Source organism: Lissotriton vulgaris, chromosome 5, assembly GCF_964263255.1.
Source record: "Lissotriton vulgaris chromosome 5, aLisVul1.2, whole genome shotgun sequence".
Classification (NCBI taxonomy): Eukaryota; Metazoa; Chordata; class Amphibia; order Caudata; family Salamandridae; genus Lissotriton; species Lissotriton vulgaris.
In genome coordinates, this window is record NC_141693.1 from 1,498,940,901 (window position 1) to 1,498,968,068 (window position 27,168).

The 27,168-nt window shown below is 48.5% G+C and overlaps 1 protein-coding gene across 1 annotated transcript in view; it reads left to right on the top strand.

Annotated features, from left to right (window-relative positions):
* Window positions 1-17,483: 17,483 nt before the first annotated feature.
* Window positions 17,484-27,168, top strand: part of LOC147712845 (chitotriosidase-1-like) — a 165,326-nt gene continuing 155,641 nt past the window's right edge. The window contains exon 1 of the mRNA XM_086923515.1: window positions 17,484-17,620. Within this exon, the coding sequence (XP_086779641.1) occupies window positions 17,596-17,620 (25 nt within the window). The 5' untranslated portion in view covers window positions 17,484-17,595. The remainder of the gene's footprint in view (window positions 17,621-27,168) is intronic.

A 27,168-nucleotide genomic window follows, 5' to 3' on the forward strand; every position in this document is an offset into this window, starting at 1 on the left:
GTTGGAGGTTATGAATAAGGCTATTGTCCAGGGTTCCTTTCCTTCGGTATGGAAGAAGGCTATTGTTAAGCCTCTCCTTAAAAAACCATCACTTGACCCGGCCTTCTTAAAAATTTTAGGCCTATTTCCCTACTCCCTGCACCAGCAAAAATACTAGAAGCACATCTCAATCTCCATCTGTCTTCCTTTCTGGATGTTTCTGAGTACCTTGACAACACCCAACACGGATTCAGAAAACACCACAGCACAGAATCCGCTCTCACTCTTGTGGTCGATAACATCCGACGCAAAGTGGACTCTGGTCAAACTACAGTTCTAGTCCTGTTGGACCTCACGGCCGCGTTCGATACCCTGTCTCCCGCCATTTTAACATCTCGGCTTAGGGAGGCAGGTGTTACTGGGCCGGCCCTGAGTCTCCTCAACTCCTTTCTCCTTGATAGGGAACAGAGAGTGATGCTTGGAAACTACCTCTCCCCTGCCAAGTCACTGCAATGCGGGGTGCCACAGGGGTCGGCACTAAGTCCGACCCTGTTTAACATCTACGTGGCTCCCCTTGCTAGACTTGTAAGATCGCAGGGGATGGAGGTGGTATCTTATGCCGATGACACCCAGATCATGGTGTCACTGGCTCATTCCTCTGTCACGGCATCCGCATTCAGCTTCAGGTCATGCATGCAGCATGTGGCAGATTGGATGATCATCAACTCCCTGAAGCTGAACGGCGACAAGACAGAGGTACTGGTCTTTGGGAAGGACCAAGATGTTTGGTCGAGTGAGTGGTGGCCTTCCTCTCTTGGCACCTGCCCCACCCCCTCCCAATCAGCCAGAAATCTCGGCGTGGTCTTTGACACTTCACTCTCGATGTCTCTACAAGTGAATCAGACCGTGGCCACTTGCTGGGGTGTGATCAGGATACTCAATAGAATCCGTAGCTATCTCTCCCTTCAGGCGTGCAAACAGATTGCAGTCGCTCTTGTTGGCTCCAGGTTAGATTACTGCAATTCCTTATACATGGAGTCCAACAAGGGCCTTATACATCGACTGCAAATCGTGCAGAATGCTGCAGCGCGTTTTTTCTTAGCCCTTTCTAAGACATCATCTGCCACCACTGCGAGGAGGGATCTTCATTGGCTCCCTGTCCAGCACAGAATTTCTTTTAAAATTTTGTGTTTGATGTATAGAGCACTCGCGGATGGCTCAAAGGGTGCTATCAGCTCTCTACTCACCCGCTATTCTCCAACAAGGTGTCTCCGATCTGCGGGATTATCCCAACTTGTTGTTCCTCGATTCAGGCTGACTAGATGGGGAGCCAGGGCTTTTTCCGTTGTTGCCCCTCAGCTCTGGAACGCTATTCCAATTGAGATTAAAACCCTACCCTCAATGGATTTGTTCAAAAAGGCCTTAAAAATGTGGTGCTTTTCCAGAGCCTATTAATGATGGATTGCTGCGCCATGGATATGAGCAGGTATTTATGAAGTAGGCGCCTTGACGCCCATTGGGCTAAGTTCGCGCAGGGTAAGACTCCTTTCATTCATTCATTCATTCATCTTGTGAAACTTGTGAGATGCAATTTGTTTTGATGGATTCATCATTATGAGAAAAAGAGAGTTGAGTCCCAGAATAGTCCCATTTAAGATGATCCTTTTTATCATGTTTCTTTCCTTTACTTTTTGCCCCCTGGCATCTCTGCTTGCGAACCGTGTTTTTCCCTTTGGAGGCGTTGCTATAATTAGATTCCGAAAGGTCGCTATCATTGGAAGACAAAGAATTGCTTCAGAGTTTGATCCATCTGACACCGAGTAAAAGTGCTCCCCCATGGAGTCTGGGGAGCCTGGTTTTGATAACCATTGTGTGCTGGTATTTTTGATGTAATTGGAATCGATGGAAATAGGACCCCAGATATTTTTGTCCTGGGTGGCACTTGCGGTTGGGATCAAGTTGGTGTCAGTCTGTATAAAAGGGACTAAAACTTCCATATTCAAATTAGGATTAATTTGATCAATTATCATGGTCCCTTGAATTTGAACTGGTTGGTTGGCTTCAAGCTCAAGAATATCAGTTGGTGGTAAAGGAGGGATTGGTTATAATTCTGGGAGCTCATTTTGAATAGCTGTGCCTAAATTTGTCTAGTCACTTTCTTTGTGGGGATTGTTCGTTGAACGTATCCCGTTACCGGGGCCCATCCCTGCAATAGATAACAGTTTATCGACAGAAGGTTGTGAGGACCTTCCTTCTTTTGAGGGATCCCCGTGGGTAGATTTATTTAACGCCCTTTTAGTGCCCACTGTCTCTCTTTTATTTTTGGTAGTGGACTCTACTTCGGGAGGAATGGGCACAGCATTAGACCCCAGGGGCGTAGCTAGAGCTTGTGGCGCCCGGGGCTATCCCTCAGATTGCCGCCCCTTGCATCCGCAGTCCTGTGATTGTATGGGGTAAAGTCTTGACTCAAATTTTGAATCCCCGACTACGTATGCGAGGAGCGCTGGACAAAGAGCTACATTCAAGCAGGAAACGCCACACGGCTTGAGTACGTCATACGGCTTGAGTGCCCTCCATTTTGCCTGCCTGCATGAAGGGCACTCCATGCAGGCATGCACCTTTTTTCAATTACAAATGTACCATGACACCAGTCAACACAGAGGTGTTTACTTTTTGCTGCTGTGGGCCAATACCGCCTCATCTCATTCAGATCCGCTTTGTAATGTTAACAAATGCAACGAGGACCCGGCAGTGACTACGTTTAGTGAATCCGGGGGTGGCGACTTGCCTGGTGTTTTCTGGCAAGAAGCCACCCGTTATATGACTGTGATGTTGTCTGATTGGCGCTTGAGGCAGCATGTATAGATTTCCTTGCACCGCCTGGGTCAGCTAGAGTGGCGCACTTAACATGCGACTCTAGATGCTGCTTAATGCTGCAGATAAGGACGCGGTCTGGCTGTCAGGCAAAATTCTGAGTCTGCTGGATGACAGTAAGTAAACACAACTGAACTCACTTTCCGCCCTCGGTTTGTTAGCGCTTAGACATACTTTTGTTTGGTGTAGGAAAACACTACGCCGCTCATGGAATATATATTCTCAAATTACGAGCAGGAAAATTAGTCGCAACTACCACCTGACTGTCCATTGTTTGCATTTGTTTTCGTTTGCTTCTGTGCTCTCAAACTAAGATATGACGTGCTGTTTTGCATCACACTAATCAGACTTTGTGTGGTTTCCTACAGTTTTGCACTATCAGCCTTTTATGCCCACTTTCATGAACTATTGATATTTCACTTTTATTAACTTCTAGCGCAAAACTCATCTTGAATGTGAAGAGTGATCATCTGCACAGCTGATTGCAGCCCCCACTTCCTTTCGTAAATGCGCCAGCACTAATAAAGCCTGGCACAGAGAGTTGTGCATGAATCTTGGAAGTATCTCTCAGAAGCACAGGAAAGTGTCACAGGACCACGCACGGCAGCATCACCTACCCACTAAATCACGGTGCACTCGTTGCTGCGCACAGATTGCAGGGCCTCCACATCAGCGCCGTTATTTCCCAACAACAGAAGCTGTTGCTGTCCAGTCACACCCATAGGGGTCCAGACTCCAGGACCAGGCACTATAAGTAACTGCTCTTATTTCCTTCATGGGCTCAAGCTCTAGGTTGCTGTGTAGCCTTACACAGACTCTCTGAATAAACCTTTTCTGTAGAACGAAATAAACCTGAAAGAACTATCAGTGAAAACAGAAAACAATTATATTCCTAATGGTAACTAGTTTTACGGGTTGCATAGCCAATTTCTGATATTTGTGTTTCCCTCGTCTTCATTGCATGATTTTGCTGAAGAGAAAGCGTCACTCATTGTTGTGGAAATGTCGCTCATAATTACACTGAAATTATAAAAATGTCACATGTAGCAATCTGAAACCTTGGCACCTATGTATATATTTATACGAAAAACCTATGCACACAGGTGTGCTGTAAAATGTGACTCGAGTGAAAACAAGTCATAGTGTATGTACCTCCAGAGATACACAAGGAATGTCACAGGCCGGACGTTTAAAGCCCTGATATAATATAACACGCCTACATTGCAATAGCATCCTGTCTAGGCACTCACGCCTAACAAAGAGTTTTTCACAGTTTTTCCAGCAACAAATGGTTGCATATATGACTATTTTCAACCCATTCCCAGGACTCCTACCTCCCAGCATTTCTCTGTATGCCTTTGAACTGCAGTCTTTCTGGAGCGAGTGACAAGCGCAGCGAGTTCAGCTTGAAAGTGGCACCTTCAAAGTGGCTTGCTGCGTGATGCGTCACTGTTGAAGTTTTTTTCAGGGCGAGGGCTGGCCAAACATTAAACCCAGGGCCGTCATTGGTAGCGCTTTCGCGCTCTACAAGATTGACGGCCCTGGGACATCACGGGACCCACAAACGTTGTATGTTGAGCACCGCACCACGTCACTGCAGGCAGCCTGTACAAGCAGGTGCGTGCGCTGGCCTTGCTGGTGATACGATCTGAAAATGTGTAAAAATGCACGTTTGTTGCGGATGTTGTCCTTCCTACAAGTAGTCAGACGTGTGGTTTTTCTATTTTCTTTTTTTATGTGCTTATTAGGAGTTGACCGGATCATCGGGCGTCAGAAGTTTACGAGCCAGAGTCCCGTAAATGGACATTAACTATGCGGGCCTGGAAATAACTGGTGAAAATCCGCATGTCTGACCCGCAGCCCCAGACCCAGCAGCCGCGGTTCCGGTAACACCCGAGGACTTTTAAAGTATTGGGGGGGGGTCTGTATCCTGCCAGGGGCACTGGTCCGTCGTTCATAATGTGGACGTTATTGTCACGTGTTGTGACAATGTTAGGGACGGGTGACAGAACCGTCCTCCCGTTCCGGCGGCCTTTATAATTTATTTGGAGACACTGACTGACTGACAGTAGAGTCAGTGTTCCCAAATAAATTATAACGGCCGCCGCCACGGGCCACAAGTGCCGGGGCCGGGCAACTGCCGCCCACTAACGTGTGCCGCCTGGGGCGGACCGCCCCCCTCGCCCCCCCCTAGCTACGCGGCTGTTAGACCCTGAGCTGGGATTAACTGATGGCTTGCCTTTAGCCCCTCTGACCCAGCGAGAAGCCATACCCCACTCACCGGCACAAAAGTCAGGGTCAGGGTCGCCAAGGTCAGCGGTATATATCTCTAGGTCCGTTGGGTTTTGCAGGGGACTACGTTGTGCCACCAAAGAAAACAGCCAAACAAAGAGAAAACCACAGAGGACGCCGGGACCACACCAGTCGCACCAGCTGTTCCAGCGCTCCAGGAACACTATCAGCACAATCCGGGCTTCATGATTATTACATCTGAAGGTTGTCTGTTTCTTTCGTGACCTCGGAGGTATCCGCGGTCGCGGTATTCGCGGTAGTTCCGAGTGTTGCGAGGGAAATCCGCAGGAGTGCCGGGAGCGTCAACCAGAATCCAAAGCCAACGCAGACCGTTCGTGTAGCACGGTCACGAGATCAGGCCACATAGCTGATGGCCGAGAAATCCCTTGGGAGGGAGGGGGGGGGGGGGTGAGCAGACCACAACTAGGTTCTTTTGTGTGAAAAAGGCCGCTTTATTGAAACAGGTGCACATTATCAAATTAACCTTTCCTTTACCCCCAATTACCGCCCCCACCCCTAAAGTGTCATTGGCCCCGCCCCCACCCAACATTACAACATTACAAAATATAAACAATGCAAATCCCTGCATAATCATTTCAACTTATCAAATCCCACCAACCATTACACAAAAACCCCGGTTTGCCCCTCCACAACTCTTGATCACCTCGCCTATGGAATCACCCCAGCAACTTATCCTGCCCAACTCCCCCTGACGATGCCACAACTAAGTAAATGACAACCAAAATCCTGCCAAACCTGGCAAAAACACCAGTAACCCCCACACCACACCTGTTCCAAGCGACAATACAACAAGAGAAAACCCCATGTCCACCTGTTCCAACAATAACCACCTAAAAAGGAAAAGGGAAGAGGGGTATAGACAATAATAAATTCTAATAAAAATCTAATAAAAAATTAATAAAAAACTAACAAAAAGAGGGAGGGGAAAAAATTCCTACAGCTCAAAACCCCCCGGCCACCAGGTCACCGAACCTAAAATAGTGGCGGGGGGGGGGGGGAGGAGCCCAAGCAATTTGAGCTTGGGCTACAATTGGGCTATACTGAGAAACAACCCAAACCAAAAATACTGCGTTGAGACAGAAAGCCCATCATCCCCCGCCCCTCTCAAACAGCCCGGGGGAGGGACCTCCCTACGGTCACCTGCCCCCCCAAACCCTCCTTGGGAGGGAGGGCTGGGGGGGTGAGCAGACCACAACTAGGTTCTTTTGTGTGAAAAAGGGTGCTTTATTGAAACAGGTGTACATTAACAAATTAAAATCCTCGACCAACGCCTTACAAAACTAAACCTCACTAAATAAAACCTTTCCTTTACCCCCAATTACTGCCCCCACCCCTAAAGTGTAATTGGCCCCGCCCCCCACCCATACATTGCAACATTACAAAATATAAACAATGCAAATCCCTGCATAATCATTTCAACTTATCAAATCCCACCAACCATTACACAGAAACCCCAGTTTGCCCCTCCACAACTCTTGATCACCTCGCCTATGGAATCACCCCAACAACTTGTCCTGCCCAACTCCCCCTGACGATGCCACAACTAAGTAAATGACAACCAAAATCCTGCGAAACCTGTCAAAAAACACCAGTATTCCCCCGCCACCCAGAAAGCAGAGGGGGAGGAACTACCCCCCATTTCTGCCCCCAACTGGGCTAGGAAAAACTTGTGATTAACTGAAGATACCTTAACTAGAAAATTCCTGAACTTTCAAACATCTAGACAAGACCTCTCTCAGTTCCAAAAGATACAATTCCATACCAAGTCTGGAGAGGTGGACCCCATCATTCCGAAAAAACTCAACTGCATCAAAACGAATGTCCTTGTGAGTAACCCTACCAAAATCCAAACCTCTACAAAATCTAGAAACTTCAAGGTTGACCTTCTTGCGCACCCTGTCAATCGCTTTAGGCTTGAGCGCCCCTCTCCAAACCCTATGGGGGACCAGCTCGGTCCACAACACATGGCAACCTGCCCACTGCTGCTTCAAAAGGGAAATCTCTCTCTTCAATGCCCTCAATAAAACCACTCCCTTGACCGAACACAAATCATTTTCACCCAAATGAATGACCATAACATCCAGACACTGGTCCACGGCCAACCAAGAATTAAGTGCCGGAATCAACTCCTTCCAAAGCATCCTCCCTTTGCCCTTCCACACAACCTGAAACAAACGCGGATTAAAACCCAGCAGTGCCCCAAAATAACTATTACAGGCTTGAACATGTGCCCACTTAACAAATGAATGCCCCACAATCCAATGGTCATTGCTGCCGAGCGGGGCCAGCCACCAAACCTGAAAAAAGAAAAGCAGTATCAGATTTAAGACAAAGAGGATGACGCAGGCGCCTCCCCAACATCGCTTCTCACATAGAGCTGAAAGCAGTTTGAAGACCAACGCCCAAAAGCGCATAATGTCCGGTCTGGACCAACCCCTATTGTAGGCCTCAGAAGCTGCCCCGATCCTGAAGGAAGGAGTCCCATATTTTGCACCATCCAGGCCGATACTCCGAAGAGCCTTGCGGAGAACCATACGCAACTGATATGCCCTCAATAAAACCACTCCCTTGACCGAACACAAATCATTTTCACCCAAATGAATGACCATAACATCCAGACACTGGTCCACGGCCAACCAAGAATTAAGTGCCGGAATCAACTCCTTCCAAAGCATCCTCCCTTTGCCCTTCCACACAACCTGAAACAAACGCGGATTAAAACCCAGCAGTGCCCCAAAATAACTATTACAGGCTTGAACATGTGCCCACTTAACAAATGAATGCCCCACAATCCAATGGTCATTGCTGCCGAGCGGGGCCAGCCACCAAACCTGAAAAAAGAAAAGCAGTATCAGATTTAAGACAAAGAGGATGACGCAGGCGCCTCCCCAACATCGCTTCTCACATAGAGCTGAAAGCAGTTTGAAGACCAACGCCCAAAAGCGCATAATGTCCGGTCTGGACCAACCCCTATTGTAGGCCTCAGAAGCTGCCCCGATCCTGAAGGAAGGAGTCCCATATTTTGCACCATCCAGGCCGATACTCCGAAGAGCCTTGCGGAGAACCATACGCAACTGATATGCCCTCAATAAAACCACTCCCTTGACCGAACACAAATCATTTTCACCCAAATGAATGACCATAACATCCAGACACTGGTCCACGGCCAACCAAGAATTAAGTGCCGGAATCAACTCCTTCCAAAGCATCCTCCCTTTGCCCTTCCACACAACCTGAAACAAACGCGGATTAAAACCCAGCAGTGCCCCAAAATAACTATTACAGGCTTGAACATGTGCCCACTTAACAAATGAATGCCCCACAATCCAATGGTCATTGCTGCCGAGCGGGGCCAGCCACCAAACCTGAAAAAAGAAAAGCAGTATCAGATTTAAGACAAAGAGGATGACGCAGGCGCCTCCCCAACATCGCTTCTCACATAGAGCTGAAAGCAGTTTGAAGACCAACGCCCAAAAGCGCATAATGTCCGGTCTGGACCAACCCCTATTGTAGGCCTCAGAAGCTGCCCCGATCCTGAAGGAAGGAGTCCCATATTTTGCACCATCCAGGCCGATACTCCGAAGAGCCTTGCGGAGAACCATACGCAACTGATATGCCCTCAATAAAACCACTCCCTTGACCGAACACAAATCATTTTCACCCAAATGAATGACCATAACATCCAGACACTGGTCCACGGCCAACCAAGAATTAAGTGCCGGAATCAACTCCTTCCAAAGCATCCTCCCTTTGCCCTTCCACACAACCTGAAACAAACGCGGATTAAAACCCAGCAGTGCCCCAAAATAACTATTACAGGCTTGAACATGTGCCCACTTAACAAATGAATGCCCCACAATCCAATGGTCATTGCTGCCGAGCGGGGCCAGCCACCAAACCTGAAAAAAGAAAAGCAGTATCAGATTTAAGACAAAGAGGATGACGCAGGCGCCTCCCCAACATCGCTTCTCACATAGAGCTGAAAGCAGTTTGAAGACCAACGCCCAAAAGCGCATAATGTCCGGTCTGGACCAACCCCTATTGTAGGCCTCAGAAGCTGCCCCGATCCTGAAGGAAGGAGTCCCATATTTTGCACCATCCAGGCCGATACTCCGAAGAGCCTTGCGGAGAACCATACGCAACTGATAATTTGTGACTTGAGTCGCATCAGCATGCTGAAAAACGCTAGCCTCCCCATTGCCCCCTGACACACCCCACCATTGATGGCCCATTGTAAGGGGCACGTCTCCACCAGAAAGAACGCCTCCAACCGCAACCCTCTCCCCTTGCTCTTCTGGTCAGTTTTTGATCTTGAAAGCCAAATGTGAACATCTGTGCCTGACAAACGCACATCCCCCCACCCAATACCCTTAGAAAACGTAGACCCTAATAACTCAGAAACTCTAAAAGCCCAAAAAAACATCCAAACCATGAGCGTGGAAAAAAGGCATGCTTCAAATTGATCCTACAAACTGATGGCAAAGCTTCCAACACCCTGGCTATAATCTGCCAAGATATGGGGTTGCTAACGGAGTGCTCCACTCCCCGCTCCCTGGCCCAACCTTCCACCATTCTCCTCTCTACCTCCCCAGCAGACGGGGAGTAGCCCCAAAGGAGTTTTCCCATGAATGCATGCCTGCTAACTTTCCTGCTATGGTAACTCTGATCAAGCCCTTGTCCATTGAATCCAGGATGAACTGCACAACATCTTCAGACCGTCGCCAACCAGGCTCCCGCCTACACGCCCTGGACGCCAGAAATTCCCTCCAGGCCAACTCATAAGAGGCGCGAGTAGATGCAGACAAATACCCTACCACCAATTGTAAGACCCTACGTTGCCTACATACCACAAGTGATCCGGCATGGGGGTCGGTGTCCTGTTCGCCTCCGAATCCCTCCCACTGCGAACGAGACAAAGCATCCGCAATGTCATTGTCCACACCGGGGATGTGCAAGGCCCTGAAAGTGATGTCAAACCTAAGGCAACCTAACACAAAGATGTGCAGCAGTTTCAAAATCTGTTAATCTCTGGCTGACTGTCTATTGATAATATTCACAACAGCCATGTTGTCAATTCGAAACAGGACCTTCCTATGAGCCAACTCCTGCCCCCACAGCGTCAAGGCTACAAGCACTGGAAAGAGTTCCAAAAAGGCAATACTCCTCCCGCCCTCTCTCCACTGGTCAGGCCACCTCTCCACACACCATTTACCCTGCCAGTATAGACCGAAACCTTCACTGCCTGCTGCATCCAAGAAAATCTGAACGTCCCATGCCCAGTCTTCCTCCCTAGCTAAAGGGACTCCATTAAAAGAGTGCAGAAAAACTGACCACATACGCAGATTCTCTTAACACCTGCTGACAGACGGACACGATGATGAGGCAAATGATGTCCAGACAATGCTCTACCTAATCGCCTACAGAATGTCCTCCCCGCCCTGACCACCCTTCAAGCAAAGTTAAGATGGCCCAGCAGAACCTTTACCTCCTTGACAGTCACTTTTGGTTTAGCTAACATTGTCTCCAAGAGCTCCAACATCTTCTGTTTCTTATCAACTGGCAGGCGAGCCTGCATTGTCATTGAATCAAGTTCAATCCCCAAGAAAGACATGGTCGCGCAAGGATCCATTGTCTTCTCAGGTGCCAATGGCACCCCCAATTCTTCCATGATCTCTTGGAAAGAGTCCAGGGCTACCTGACACTCCTTAGAGCCCGAGGGGCCAACAAAAAAGAAATCGTCTAAATAGTGTGTCACTAAGGCATGGCCGGTGCAGTGTGTGAAAAACCATTGCAAAAAGGTACTGAAGGATTCAAAAAGAGCACAGGTTATTGAACAACCCATTGGCAATGCATTGTCCACGTACCATTTTCCATTGAAATGGATCCTCAGAAGATTCCAATCATCTGAATGGACTGGAAGCAATCTAAATGCAGATTTTATATCGCATTTAGCCATCTCTGCGGGTGCTCCCGCGGTCACCACCAGTGACATAGCAACGTCAACCGAGGAATATGACACAGACGCCACCTCTGCATCAATAAAGTCATTGACAGATGACCCTTCTGGCCATGATAGGTGTTGAATGAGTCTGTACTGCCCTGCCTCCTTATTGGGTATAACTCCAATCGGTGAAAAAATCAAGTTTTCCATAGGCCAATCTTCAAATGGCCCAGCCATCCTCCCCTCATTATCCAGTTTTTCCTGCACCACCAGCTTATGTTCATCAGCAGATTTCAAATTTTTTGACCAGTGCCGCAGCCGCGGCCCGGTGTAGGCAAGGCAAAACCCCTCCTGAAAACCATCAAGTAACATCTTTCGCACTCTCACATCCCCAAAATCCTGCAACCCCACTGCCAGCTGCTCTAGTTAAACCGGAGTATGAGCCTTTGGGCCCCGCTCCCTGAGGTGCCTTACCCCTCTACTACCCTGAGATTGCTGAGGGGGGCCTGAGGCGCTATTATTCTGCTATTGCCACTGCTGGCCACCTGAAGTCCTTGCCCCCCAACACCTAACCAAGGGGTGCTTCTTGCCACACTGCAAACACTCTTGTCTAAATCTACAGTATTCCCTGGCGCACGCACCCTTATTGAAGTCCCAACATGCTCCAGTGCCAGACTGTGTTGATGACGTAGTGCCCACCCCTCCCCAGGTGGGCTTCCCCTGAAAGGGCCGGTAGACTAAGGGCAAACCACTAGCTGTAAAAATCGTCTTCCCCCCAGCCGAAGCCCCCATCGTGTGCTGCCACAGATCAGTGTCTAACTCACCCCAGTTTGCCTCCGGATCCCAGGCCATGCGGGCCCTAACCTCCTCATCATATTGGGCCCAAGCAAACCTGCTACCTGTTATCTGTGCCTTTCTAATGACATCCATATATTTGAAAATGGAACCACAGCGTTCTGAAAACTTTTCACAATAAATGCTGGCGTTTATTAAAAATGCCGCTGTCCAATTTTCAATCGTTGATGGTACCTTTGGACACTTAGCCAACTCGTAATCTTCCTCCTTTGAACCCTCTTTTGAACGTACCTCCCTGTGTAACAATTTCAGGATTTCCACATACTCCCCTTTCCAGATCCTCTCTTTTGTTGCTAACATCAAGTGTGCTCCTAGCGGCTTTGTAACCCCCATGTAAGGAAGTTTTTAATCTTTAATTATTTGCTATGCAAAGGCTCCGTCACAACTTCAACCACCTCTTTGCTACTACCACTCTCCACCTTAGTGTCCAAAACCCCCTCCCCTCACTCGTACCTACCCCTTGATCCTTGACATACAGTCCTTTATATAGTTTACCGTCATTCCCAGCTGCTTCATCCCCTCGTCCCCACAGACAACATTTTTGGTTTGGCCCGTGGTTCACAAATCTCACCTGTCTCCAACAAGGGGGCCTGTCCCGGCACCGACCGCCATGCCATATGTTCCACCTTGTCCACCATCCGAGGAGCCCTCACCGAGGGGCCGCGCTCTCTCTTGGTCCGGACTCCACAGCCTTCTTGGGCCGAACTACAGTTGGTGCCTGTAACAAACTACGAGAAACGTGAGAACACCCCCCCCGACCTCAATGTCACGCAATTCCCTTCCTCAGGGCTGTCCTCATCATAATCCAAAACCAAAGGATCCTCCATCTGTGAAGGGCCAGATCACACCATCCTACTATGGGCGTTACCGGACCTTTCAAGACCAGTATGGGTCTTACCAGCCCCTTTCAGTACACCTGGCGGGGGAGCCGACTGTACTTGCCGGTACTCCCCAAAACGTTGACCACTCCTAGACACAGTTGCTGTTGAATCTTCTGTCCGACATGGCTGAAATGTCATTGGGGCCAGCAAGGTCGCGCTTGACCTTCGTCTGCTGGCCACGCCGGGATCCCTCGATGGTACGGAATGTGCCGCGCTAGGCTCCACCCTCCCTTCTCCTCTGCGCCAATGGGCCGTACTTCGCCCTACCGAGTCTGCAGCTCCATGCCAATCCCTAACCTGTGGAGAAAAAGGCCGGACTGACGTGCCAGGTAAGGGTGGGCGGAAAATCCGTTACGCTCGCGGATTTTGCAGATTTACGGTAAATTCGCGATCCGCGAACGCTTGCGAATTTACCGAAAATCCGCAAATTCGCACGCAGCGGATTTTTTTTTCTTGGTGATACAATTTTGCGGCGTGCGGTGTAAGTTCGCAATTGCGAACATGTAGGTGCGGCGGGCAGCAACAATCTCGCACTCGCGAAATTACAAAATTTGCCATTCTGCACAAGAAATCCACTAGCAAGCAGCATGGACCTTCTGAAAATGATGATTTTTATCAGAATAACTCCGCAGGTTGACATTTGCCTGCCCTTTTTTGGATTTGAGGCCTTTTGACTTTCTTTGGATCACTTTTGGATTAGAAATAAACTTTCACAAGTAAGTTTGTTTGGGGAATTACATTTGCTGTTCTGCAGAAAAACGAGTTTTGCTAAACTGAAAGCACTCAGCAGCAGGTGCAAAAGTTCAAATTCATCATTAGTAACCATTCCCTGTAGTGCTTCCTGACTGGGGCCCCTCCAGAGTTCAGTTGCTAGTTGCAACAATTGTATGACCCTGCTCTGACCCTCACAGCTGGATCATAGAATAGCTACAAGTAGGCCACAAAGGTCCTGGAAAAAAAAATTGCACTGCAACAGAAAGCAAATTACAGATAAGGAAGCAGGTGCCAGACTGGAATTTTAAAACAGTGACACATTAATAAATCAACCCCAAATTAATTCATGTCAGTTGAAGCAGGGCAGGTGTGCTTGCTTTTCCCCCCCATAATCTACAGTGATGATGATGAACCAGAGGGTGGCATTGATGTACCAGAGGGTGACATGGGTGAAACAGAGGGTGGCAGTGTTGAAACAGAGGGTGCTGTGAGCCTGTGATGATGAACCAGACGTAAAAACAACATAGTCGCGACCGTTGCATGCCGACAAGTAAGTTTGCAATCGTGAACTGGTACAAAATCCTCGCGAACTGGCAGAAACCCTTGCGAACACAAAAAAAATTCTGCAAATTCGCGAGAATTCGCGGATTTTGCGGATTGCGAGTTCGCAAATTTGCAACATTTGCGAACGCCAGGTTCGCAAACTTCGCCCATGCTTAGTGCCAGGTCCCTCAACACTAAAAACCCCAGCCCCTTCATGCCTACTTGAAACACCTACACTTGACCACATACGTCCAACCTGTCCCGCCTGGTCGCTCCCTGCCCCACTCGCTCCCTGCGCACCAGCAAAAGGAGGGGAAGATTCTCCCGCCTCCTCCCCACTACTCCAGTCCAACCTAGCTTGCACCACCCTGGACGCTGGACCAAGCGCTTGGACTCCCTGCGCCCTGTCAAACATATTCGCTGGTTCCTGCCCCACCTTCGCTCCAACTGCACCACAAAGCCGTAAGCCAGAAACATCCATAGTGCCTCCCATGCTCTTCTGAGGGCAGTAACCTACCCACCTCCACCAACCCAGCTTCACGCACCCCCTCTAACCAAGAAGGAAAGATATCTAGCCCCCCCAGGAACGGGCAACCCCCCCTTGTGACCTGACCCCCCTAATGCTGGCATCAACCTCTGGGAGCTGGAAAAACCCGCTGTGATATCCTCCCCTGGGACCCAGGAATGTGAAGGGGGGGGGAGAGCTCCAACACCTGTCCCCTACCCCCAGCAGGGGTAACCCCCACCCACCCTCCTGAACCCATTCCCTCTTCCCCACTGAACCACTATGCACCTAGAAGACATCCCCTGTACCTGAACACGCAGGAGAGAAAAGAAGGGGGCTAAAAGGAACCGCCCCCCCTTCTCGCAGACCGCCCAACTGCCTGTGCCTGTATAAATCCAGAACCCAACCTGCCCACCTCTGTTACTCAAGGGGGCCTAGCCGGCGTAGAAAAACCAGCCCCCTTCACCTCCTGCAACACGAAATCACCTTCTCCAGCCATGACCGAGGTTGGGGCGATAATATCCTCCTGCACCTCCTCTCCCACAACCATTGTCTCCTCCTGCCCGTGCGCAGGCGAAAGAAACCCCCGCTCCACAGCCTCCACTTCTCCTGACACTGGCCTGACAGTCACTCGGGCGGCCCAGAGGTAGAGCGCCTCTTCGCCCCCCACCTCCCACGCGCTTCCCCCGCTGCGTGGGGACAGACACTGCCCTTACCTGAACCGCCGGAGCAAGAAGCAGCTCTGACGGTTCCTCAGTAAACACTCTACCGCCCACAGACGACCCGCCCTGCTCCGCGGGATGCCCAGCCACAAGGCCCGGCTCCCGCACTTCAACCTGATGTGATTTTGTCCCCGGGGCCGCCTTCCTGAAACGCGGGCGCCTTTCACTTACCGCCTCAACTCTCGGGCGTTTTGGGGAAAGACAGGCAGCAACCACTGCCGCTACGCCAGCCGAAGCCTGCCGTGAAGGCCTCGACGGCCCAGCCACATCGCCCAGCACCAGGTTGAATCGCCCAACTCGCTGAGAAGCCTGATAGCTTCCAGCACTCTATAGTCTTCGGAAGACATAACCCAACATCGATGGAAAACCATAGCAGAAAAAATTCCTAAAGTTACTGGAAAAAATTCCTACAGCTCAAAAACCCCCGGCCACCAGGTCACCGAACCTAAAATGGTGGCCGGGGGGAGGAGCCCAAGCAATTTGAGCTTGGGCTACAATTGGACTATACTGAGAAACAGGCCAAACCAAAAATACCACGTTGAGGCAGAAAGCCCAACACTCCCCCCCTCCCCTCCCAAACAGCCCGGGGGGGGGGGGGGGGGGGGGAACCTCCCTACGGTCGGCTGCCCCCCCAAGCCCCCCATGGCGCAGGTGACGGTGAGGCAGAGTATCACACAGGAAACATCTTGCTCCTCCGCCTAGAGTTCTCATTACTAACAGAGCCTGAGTCAGGTCAGTCGCATTCTCTCTCTGTATTAGAGTTGTCTTTCCTACTCACTTTACATCGAGTCCTGGAGGAGTTTATTACTAGTTAATCCCCACAGAATGGGAAATATTCAATTCAATTCAAGAAATCTTAATTCTGTCATATATGGCCATAAAAGACACGCATAGAAAACACAAGTACATACAAATAAATAGAAAAGGCACACAGAACCATAAAATGCGCTTGCAGACTAAAAAGGCAAGTCTACCAAAGGTAGGCCTAAAACCAAAAATACATGTGATCCGAGCGCCAGGTAAAACAATGATATTAATAAAATTACAAGCATATAAAGATGAGCCACACGCAAATAAACTACTCCTATTGGCCATGGATTTCCTAAGTCTAACAGCCACTATGAGAAAGGAGCTAACCCTTGGGGAATAACTTCGTATTCCCTTTTCCGGGGAGATTAATGTTTCTACTTAACACCTACTTGGCGCATGTGGGCGCGGGTGGGGGTAGTGGCGCAGCAGAGGTGCAGTGTGACAGATGGAAGGGGAGCTATATCCTGGCGGGAGGGGTGCGCATTAGATGGTTGAAGATTTCTCCTGGTAAGATTGGGCCCAGCGTTCCCACACCTGAACGCTTGCACAGAACGCCGTTCCAGTGAAAGAAGTGCTGCCAGGACCAGAAACCCCCAGGTTACCACTCTAGGCTAGCTGTCTTCATCACAGACGTCACTATAGTCCATCTCTTGGCACCAATTATCAATGTTGGAAGAATTAGATGTTGGGCACCACATCTGGAATAACTTGCATGTTACAGTTCTCTGTATAAAAAGTATTGATAACAAAGCTGTCTTTCCAAGACTAACTTGGGACCTGCAGGTCACCTACACTTATGTATGTGGTGATTGCATTAACCCAGCAAGCTATCTCGTTAATATTCAAATCTGTGACCAAAGATAACAAATATCTCTGCAACACTTGCATAGGCACTCGAGCTATCTTACGGAAACTGTGAACTGCCAGTGACATTAGGGATCTTTCCAGAAGACGCTTTAATCCGGAGAGCTGTCTTCTTGGAAAATGAGCCTAGCTCCGGATGTCATTAAGGGACGCCTGCAGCAGGTGGTTTAACAATATTACTTGAAATGGAGCCGATGGTGGTTGTCAGCTGAGATGCCTGTGGCAGGCACACCAGTGAGTGTCTTGCTAGAAGTGGGACCAGTATCCCGTACATTACGCATGCACCACAGTCCGCAGGGAGTACTGGAGAGCAGCCTGTAAGTCCTCAAATGACCAGATGTTGTTGCATGATCCAGAGGCGGCACTTCTCTAAATCGAACTTTCGAAGTGTGTATTGACGCAGCAGCTGTGTTATCTCGGTTTGTGGTGAGTAATGGTTGCAGCCAAAGGATGTGACACTGCTGGGTGTGGCCTTGGAAGCCCTCAAAGAGGAAGAAGGCCCAGATTGAAGGCACAACAAGGTGACGCAGGAGCACTTAAGAGTGAAGCATCATACCGCGGGGCAAAGCGCCTTGACTGCAGACCACCCTTAACATGGGGACCGGATGCGCGTGGACAGGTGAGTGTCATTAGGGAATGTATGAGTGTTTTAATTGATGTTCTATGGGGCAGAAAAGGGCGCTGGAGGAATTAATGGCCATGTCCGAGTACAGGCTCATTCACAATGCAGGCTCCGGGCTGTGGAGAGGGATCTGCCCTCTGTCCCAGGGGGTTTGAGGAAGTGTTGACAGCAACACCTTGGCACGTGACACAGCTGTCGTATGGCTGGCACGTCGGCAACTGGTGCCTCATTTATGAGGCCTTGCGTCAGTTTTGCACTGCTGATGCGTCACTTTTTGTGACGCATCGGCGGCGTAAACATGCCTCCTGTCGCACACTATTTACAAAGTGACGCATCTAAGCAGATGCGTCACTTTGTAAACCCCTGCGCTACATTATACCTGCGTCTAATGTATGCAGGGGGGGCGTTCCCCCGCAAAAAGCCTCATAGAAGTGACGCAGTGAAATCTATGTGATTTCACTGCGTCACTTCTAGGACGCCGTTGCGTCAAAATCTTGTGCCTGCCTCACAGCTGGCATAAGACTGACGCAAGCCCTTTCACATGGGGCTTGCCACATGTGAAAGGACGCATTGCTGGAGTTGCGTCACTTTTGTGGGGTGGGTATTCTCATGGACATTTGGAGGACAAATTGGCTCAGGTTAGGTTACCACAGGAAAGGCCCATGTGCCGCTAACCCCTGGTCCTACCATGACGAGAATCGGGCCATGAAGTGTGGCCTCAGAGGAGGTGAACCGTCAAGGACACTGGAAGAATTAGGGGCCCTGTTAGGCCACAAAATGTTCGATCAAAGAAATGCATAGATGGGAGGTTTGGGAGGAGGGAGGCTGCTAGCAGAGAATAGAAGGGCAGCCGCACCACAGGGCGAAAGTGGCTCTATTTTCCCTCATGAAATGCGGTGCGTAGGAGCAGGGCGCCCAGACCCCAACAACTCCCCCCGTCCCCCGTGATATGGAGCAGAAGGAGAGAGGGTGGAAAGGTTACTCCCCACCTCTGAAAGTTCATGGCATACACCAAAGACTAGGGTGAGTGCAAGGCTTCATGAGAGGACGGGTTAACGGGTGAGAGGGCTCGGCACAGGCCGTCACAATACCAGAGGGGTTTGGCAGCCAGGCAGGGGATCAGAGGGCTGCACCAATGACAAGGACAGTGAAGCAGCAGGCTGGAGATGTGACTAGTGATGACGTCACTTTGGAGTCTGTGAAGGTGCTTGCGTGGGGAGAGTTCGAAGGGTACAGGTGGTGGCAGCTCACAGACAGGCAGACCGGCAGGCCCAAGGCAGGGGTGAGAAGTGTAGCGGTGCCCGAGAGGCCACAAGTTAGAGGGTGCGATGACAACTATAGCAAAGGATTTTGGGACAGGGGATGGAGGAGAGGTTGAACTGCAGCCCAAGATGGGTCCAGGCAGGTATTTGGCACGAAGATTACAGATGACGTAGCTGAAAAATAAGGAAAGCAGAGGCTATGAGCTATGGAAATGGAAAGCTGGGAGAGAGGCAGAATGGAGAGAGGAACACCGAGGAGACGTTTTGGCTTTAAAGACTTTCAGAGGGCCTGGTTGAAATAGTGGGACAAGTTCCAGGAAAATACAATGAAGAAGGACGCAGGACAAAGGAACATATCTAACAGAGACTGGACCCAGAAATAGGCTGTCATCAGCAATGCAGACAACCAAAGAGAGGGGAAGCTTGGCATACAGGAGAAAAGGGACAGTCTGGAGAAAAACCCTTCATTGTGCAGAGTTTAGAAGGGCGTAGTGGCGAGCCTGAGGGAGTGACCAAGGAGTGGTGGCAAGTACTGTAACTAGACTGAAGTCAGTGGAGCAGTGGCTGTAAAAAATACCCAGTTAGACAAGCTGGGAAGATGGTTTAGGGAAGAATTTGGTGGTACAAAAGGTGGTGGTGATGAACGGAGCATCTGAACCAATTAAACACTCACACCCAGTCAACAGATCTGGGTTTAACCCATCACCATTCTTTAGCCCACTCTGCCACCCCAGTTCAGACATGGCATTATGCAAATCCGTCTGACCCTGTGCCTCATGGGAACAGTCCAGCCCGAATTGCCAAGCCATGCCTTCCCTGGACCGGAAACATGCTTCCTAGGACCGGTTTCTGGCATTACAGCCGTCTTCAGCCAGGCTTGCTTGAATCCAGTGGCAAAGTGAGCAAGGGACTTACGTCTGAGCATACCCTGCCAACTTATGGCGAACAAAGTGGTACAAAAGTGGGTGGTGATGGACGGAGCATCTGAACTAATGAAACACTCACACCCAGTCAACAGATCTGGGTTTAATCTATCACCGCCATGGCGCTGCAGTTCGGGCTGGACTGTTCCCATGAGGCACAGGGTCAGACTGATTTGCATATGGCCATGTCTGAACTGGGGTGGCAGAGTGGGCTAAAGAACGGTGATGGATTAAACCCAGATCTGTTGACTGGGTGTGAGTGTTTGATTGGTTCAGATGCTCCGTCCATCACCACCCACTTTTGTACCACTTAGGGAAGAATTTGAACATGGATTCTGGATTCCAAACGAAGACCCAGGATTGCTTATTGGGTGGAGAGAACCTTCACTTGGTTAAGGACAAAATGGACATGGTACAATAGAAACAGATGAAGTAGATGAGAGAGAACAGAATGACAGGCCCCCTTAAATTCATCCCTTGCCAAGGACGTATTTCTCTGTTAGGCGTGGAACCAACAAAATCAAAATGGGAATTTAGATTAATACATTGTCTTTTTGTCCCAAAGGCACCCCAGCCAATGATTTTATTGACCAGTGGAATGCTCAGTAACATATTCGAACATTGACATGCAAGTGGGGTTGGTATGAGCATGTGGAACAAGTGCAGAAGTGGCTACAACTGATATTAAAATGGCTTTCTGACTCCTGCAGCTTTACTCAAATTTTGGGTATACAGTTTTAGGGACAAGTGAATGGGCAAGGCGTTTCCCACAGCCTGCTCTCTGGAATCTACTGTATTTGAGGCTATGATTACATTTTTGAGGGGTGAGAGAAGGAACAAGGGCAGAGGATGTGCTGATCATCTTGGTGATCTTTTGACGAGCGGGATGGAAAGTGATGCCAGTTAATGTTGCCAACTGATTAGTGTTTTGGAGAGGAAGGCACAACTCTTCGGGGAGTTCCGAGCACTAGAAAAGACTGGAGAACCTCCCATAACTGGATGGGTGACGGTACAACGCGTACCGTCACAACCCGTGCTGTTACAACGCGTCCCTTACAATGCAAGTCGTTACCACGACTTGCGTTGGGGGCGCGGATATCGAATAGTATAATTTACTATTCTAACACCAGTCCCCGTGGACACTAGGGAAGGTGTTGGAATAGTAAATTTACTATTTTTAATCTTCTAGCGCCATCCAGCGCAAGTCGTGGTAACGACTTGCGTTGTTACGGACGCGTCGTAACAGCACCGCGTTGAAACATCCGCGTTGTAACGGATGTTTCCCCCCATAACTATCACATTCTTTATCAAAGAGCTGGACTTGTGATATTTATTGAGGCAGGTGGTTGGTCAACAGAAGTGGGACTTGAAAACATTACAATAGGTTCTAGCTCATCTGAACTTTACATGCGTAAAGTGGTGGCACCTGACAGACTTTTTGTAGGTAGATTTATTTATGTATTTAAGAAGTTTTAAATAGCGCTGGCCTGACCTGAGGGTATCGGAGTGCTTTACAACAGGTAAAATGCAGATAATTACAACAAAACAATTAGCAGTGCAGGTCAGTGGTGGGGAGATCTGTTTTGAAGTTTTGGGGACAAGGGGTCGAAGTAGTGTGCTGCGTCTGCTTTCTCGCTCCAACTGCTCCTATCGGTTCCCTAGAGAGTGGTCTAAGAACAGGGTTTTGAGTTGGCTTTTGAATTTTACAAAGGAGGGAATAGTTCTGATAAGGGGGGAATAGAGATCCAGATTTTAGGCGCACTCCAGGCGAAGGATAGTGTTGCAGTTTTTTGTTTTCGAGTTTTCAGCGGGATGATTAGGAGGGAGTTTGAGCTTCTGAGGTTCCTGGCCTGACTGGCTTTCTGAGTTTGGCCGCCAAATATTCGGGTTTGCTGGTGTGCAGGGCTTTGTGTGTGAGGCAGGCTGTTCTGAAGCTAACCTGCATTTTGACTGGGAGCCACTTAAGTTCTCTGAGTCCAGGAGAAATATGATTGAAATTCTTTATTCCGGTGACCATTCTGGCTGCCCCATTAAGAGTTGTTTTGAGGGGAGCTAGATGTGATTTTGCTATTCCTGAGAGGACAGTGTTCCCATAGTCCAGTCTTGACAACACCAATGCTTGGGTGGCCTGTTTGAGATAACTGGGCGGAATGAAAGGTTTTATTTTGTTCAGTAGCTTTAGGTTAATGAAAGCCCTCTTAGCTGAGTTTTTGATGTGTGTGGTCATGTCCAGTTTCGGGTCAAGCGTGATGCCTAGTGATTTGACAGAGTCGGCCAGGGTGAGTTTCCAGTTGAGCACATGGCATTTGAAATGAAAGTGTTAACTAAACCCCATCAAAAGATTAATATTATAGATTTGATCAGGCAGGCTTTGTTGCTTTGAATTAGTTTTTGAGAGTCCTACAAAGAGTGTCCCTTTTGCTGCAGTCTGACTCAATGACCAGGTGAGTGGAGATGTTTTCCAGTGTATCAGGTTCAGGTGGTTTTAGCCTAATGCGTAAGGGGCAATGGGGAGTGAAACAGTGGCTGGATGTCTGAAGAAAAATGAGGCAAAGGAGAAGATTTACTAAAAACTCACACAATGCAGCACAGTAACCAAAGTTTCAGTTTTCTGTGAAAGTGAGAGAGGATGACAGAGCCATGCCTATAAGATACGGTACCAAGATGACAGGGTCATATTGTTAGAAAATTGATTATTAGTAGGGGCAAACGTAGATCTGCCTCTGGCAATAAGGCCACTACCACAGTATAGGGCTCAGAATAGGTCTTAGAAAATTACTCCTATGCTCAACCCTTGGTAGCTTGGCTGCGAGCAGGCAGGCTTAACTTCAAAGACAGGTATGTAAAGCCTTTAAAAACACCAATTCAGTAAATAATTAAGACACAACTCATAATTAAAATCCAACACCAATTTTTGAAATAGGAAATGTTTCTATCTTTAAAATTACACCAAATTGACAGAAATCCAATGTAGGGAACCGGAGATATGAAGTTTTAAAGATTTAGCACTATATAGCACATAGAAACCTATAGCGCCTTATGGGCCATCTGGTCGTGATAGCCAGGGTCAAAGTCAAAGTTTCAGGCCAACTGTGATGGAGCCCTGAGTGGCTACCCCTCGCAGTGTGTCTCGGTCAAAGTTTTTACCTTATGACTTAGAAACTTTTCTGGGGCTTTTCTTCCCGGGGTCTCTAGAAGCTCTCAGCCAGTCCGGATTCAGCGAGGGTTCTCCCGATTGTCTTCCGACGAACTTCCGTTCAAATGTATGGAAGTCCGACTTCCGGAGCATTCCAACGGGACAAACCAAAGATTCAAGCCGACACCTGGTTAAAGGCAGGTGGCTTAGTGTTCGCGGTTCCTCCCAGTCACCTTTTTTTTTTCCTTTAGTCCTAGAAACCTTTACAGAGCTTTTTCTCGCAGGGTCCTTTGATGCTCTTCACCTGGCTGGATTCGGTGAGGGTCCACCGGCCTCAGATTTCTTCTACTCCCGGTCAAACTCTGGAAGTAGGTCCTACAGAGCTTTTCAGTGGGACAAACCTGGACAGCAGGCCGGCTCGCATTTGTAGTCAGGCGGCTTGGCTTACCAGGTTCAGTCGGTCCCCTTATGGAGCTTTTTTTCCGAAACTACTCCAAAGTTTTCCAAACTTCTGGAACTTTTTTCTGAAGTTCCCCAAATGGTTCCAAAGTGTCTCAAACTCACTCCAAGGGTCTGGAAACTTGAGGATGGTCCTTGAAAGTTGAGGATTTCAGTTCCCACAATCCATTTTACAAAACCCTTACACATCCCCTGGTACTTCTTCAGGTTAAGGAACCTTGGTGGTGATGTTCCAGGTGAGCTCTGTTAACCTGTAGTTTGCAGGGAGTCCACTCTTTAGTTCTTTTACAGCAAAGTAATCTGCAGGCTGTAGTTTCAGATAGTGCAGAAGTTGCAGTTTTCAGAGTGCAGGCCTTTGGAAATGCACATAAAACTTCCAGCATGGCTGTCTTGCTTTCTTAGGTTTCAAGCAGCTGATCTGAGGGGCTCTGTCCTCCTCAGATACTTATTCTAACTTCTCTGGGTCAAGCAGTAGGTCACTCCTGTCAAATGGGCTGCATGGTACCACCCAAAGGTTTGACAACTTCCTGCAGAGTGTGGGATTATTTTGTCCCAGAGTGAACCAATCCTTCCAAAGTCATAATGGCTCATTTTCCAGCAGGGAGAGAAGAGCTGGCTAAATACACCCCTTGGATGGCTAATCTCCATGGTCTCTCCATCTTGCATCTGCTCATTCCTTCCTTAACCCTAGTATCTGGCTGGGGGTCAACAGGATAATGTTGTAAATGACACTGGGATCCTCCCCTTCCCTTGAAGTCTGTTGTTTACCACTCCTCCCCCTGCTCTGGCATTCCTGTGCAACCAGACACTGCCCTACCAGCAGAGCTGTCAAACCACAGGGGCTATTTATCACCTTTTCAAAGAAGCCTGGCTAATCCCCTTAACTCCGACCAATCAGGACAGACCGCTGGAAGGCTGAATCTGGACTTATAATCAAGAAAGTCTTATGCCCTCTTGTATGTACATTTTAGGAGAAATTCTACAATATCATATTGTTGGATTTATTAATAACATTCTGGGAAGTCTTTGAATAGTACTTCTAGCCTTCTCCCATGTTAACCTATGTAGCGGGGGTTTGCAATGAGAAAAATGACTTGGGACATTTTTTCAGCACCAAGACTTATACAAACATATTTTATAAGTACTCTGCCTATATTCACAGGACACCCACCCCTGGTATACCTAGGGGAGACTTTAGGAGTTCTGAATATGTAGAAATATTGCAGATCCTCCCTCCGCAGTGCTCCTACCATCATAGTTGATTTGGGCAGCACTTTATCACAATGTGGGGAGTGAAATGTGCAATTTAACTTTCCCCAGGGCATATAAAACTCATTGTGTGAGAGTCCACCTTGTATATACCTGCCCCAGCACCCCTGGAACAACTCGGGCCACCCTGGGGGTATCTAATATGCCCTAACATCATAGGCTAACCATTTGTAATTGCCCCAAACACAAAAGTCGAGTTTGGGCACAATTTACTTTTTGAAAGCAGCCCTGCAGCACAGAGATACATTTAAACTGACCTCAGGCTCAGCAGTGCACACATGTAAGTGCAGAAAAGGACTGCTGGTCTCCAAACTACCATGCCCTGTTATATACTATGGACTAGGAGGTAGTTTCAATCCCCCTGCCCTATTATGTACTAGGTTTTAAGAGCTAACAAAGGTCCTAAGCTTTTGACAATTATAACATATGATAGCAGACAAAGACTTATAATAAAGACTGTGTATTTTCTCTCCAACGTCCAGCCAGACAAGGAGATTTTTATTTTGAATATTTTAGTGAGTATATACGATTTTTAGAAAGTGGGACAAGCCACAATTAACTGGGCACAAGCATGTACCGAGTCATAGGAAGAAGGAAGACAATACATTGGGGAGGAGGAGGATAGAGTAGCAGGCAAACAAGGTGGAGAAAAGGCGGTGGCTTATAGTACAATGAGATTTTCATAAGCTCAAAGCCCACAGTAACTGCAACACATATTACAAAATTGAAAAGGGAAGCAGAACTGCACGAACTGTCGATGTAGCGTTTCGATCTCTATCTCCAGTAATTAAATTGGGATCATCTTCAGGACTACAGTAAACATTTTGCCTGAGTGTGTTTAAAACAAGCCTATAATTTACACATGGGAGGATAAAAGGGGGGGGGGAAAGGGGGGAGACAAGTTATCTCAAAGAGAAATGTACATATTTACAACATGTCATATTACAAGACTCTACTGTACTGCTTTTTAATAAGTGCAGTGGACGTGGTGCTGACTGACACAAAAGGGCACGGTTGGCGGTGTGCTCATTTTTTGTGTGTGGGCGGCTCACGTGCAACGAAAGTTGCCTTAATGGCGTGAGTGAGGCGGGGAAGCAGGAGAAGCATGCTTGTGAAAGAGGACAGTGCCGGAAAAAGAATTAGCACTACTGGATTGGATTCATGCGGTGCGGTGACTCGTGAAACTAGAGGCCGTATTGGTGCAGCACAATTGTGAGTAGGCGCTCAACCTGTTTAGGACCATGGTGCATAGTGATTGCAGTGCAGCCGATTGGTGTGGGAAACCTGTTTAAAAAAAGGTTATGGAGGTGAACTGACCGTTGCACTTAATTGAGGTGCATACACGGCGCGAGGAACCAGGCGGCTAGACGGCAGGTCATCTAGAAGAGTAACTATCAGTTAGTGTGAGATACGATTGTTACAGCTGATGGGCATCTCAGCTGACAAAATTTAGTATACCTGAAAGGCTTAGCGAATATGTAAGCACAACCACACTCCGCTTCGGGGTAAAACGTGGTTCAGGTGAGGCTATTAGCAATCTATAATGAGAAAAAAAAATTTGGAAGTATAAATTAATAGCGTAATTGGGCTGTGGGTCTGTTGCGAATAGGGCGCCGAGCTGGGCTTAGGGTTACCTTGAGTGAGTTAATGACGTTCCTTAGGCACCTGGAATTGCAACTCCAACACGATGGGGAGAGCGTTCCTGAAAGGGAAACACCAAAATTATACTGGCTCAGTTTCTAAAGGTCGGGTGACAAGCGGGGTGTGGGGTGGTGGTGTGCTTAGGGTTACCTTGAACGAGTTGATGGCGTTCGTGAGGCACCTGGCGTTGCGAATCAACCACGATGGGGGGAGCGTTCCTGGAAGAGAAAAGCCAAAAAATATGCTGGCTAGGTTCCAAGAGTCGGGTGACAAGCGAGGTGTGGGGCGGGGGGTGGTGGTAGGCTGGGGTGCTTACCGTGATAGGAACGCTGTCGGGCAGCAATGGGGTCCCGTCCGGAGTGCCGAATGGTAAGTTTCTGCCGGCTTCAGGATTCCGGACTGTAAGTGGAGCCCACTAGGGTGGTAGAAAGTGTGAAAGAACTATTGGGTGAGCTAGGGATGAGGAACGGCCGCAATTTTGGAGTGGTGAAGTTCCGAGTGAAAAGTGAAGTGAACGGTTAGGTGCTCACTATTTCTGCATATTCATTAAACGAGACATTCAAGCAATAAAATTGAGAAATTGACTTTTAAAGATGCACTTGGAAACATATTTGCAGAGTTGAATTAGGAGGTTGAACACAACTACCAATAATGATACATCAGTCCCGCGTTTTCTCTGGCATAGGGTTTTGGAGTGAGTGCTTTCACTACAATACGAGCCAGTTCAAGAGTTATGAGGAAGTTAAAGTAGTCCAGTCCAATCTTCAGCTCTGTTTAGACCATCATGTATGGAATTGAATTGAATAATGGACTTCAGTTCTTCCTTGTTCAGGAGCTGGCAAATGTCACCTCCTC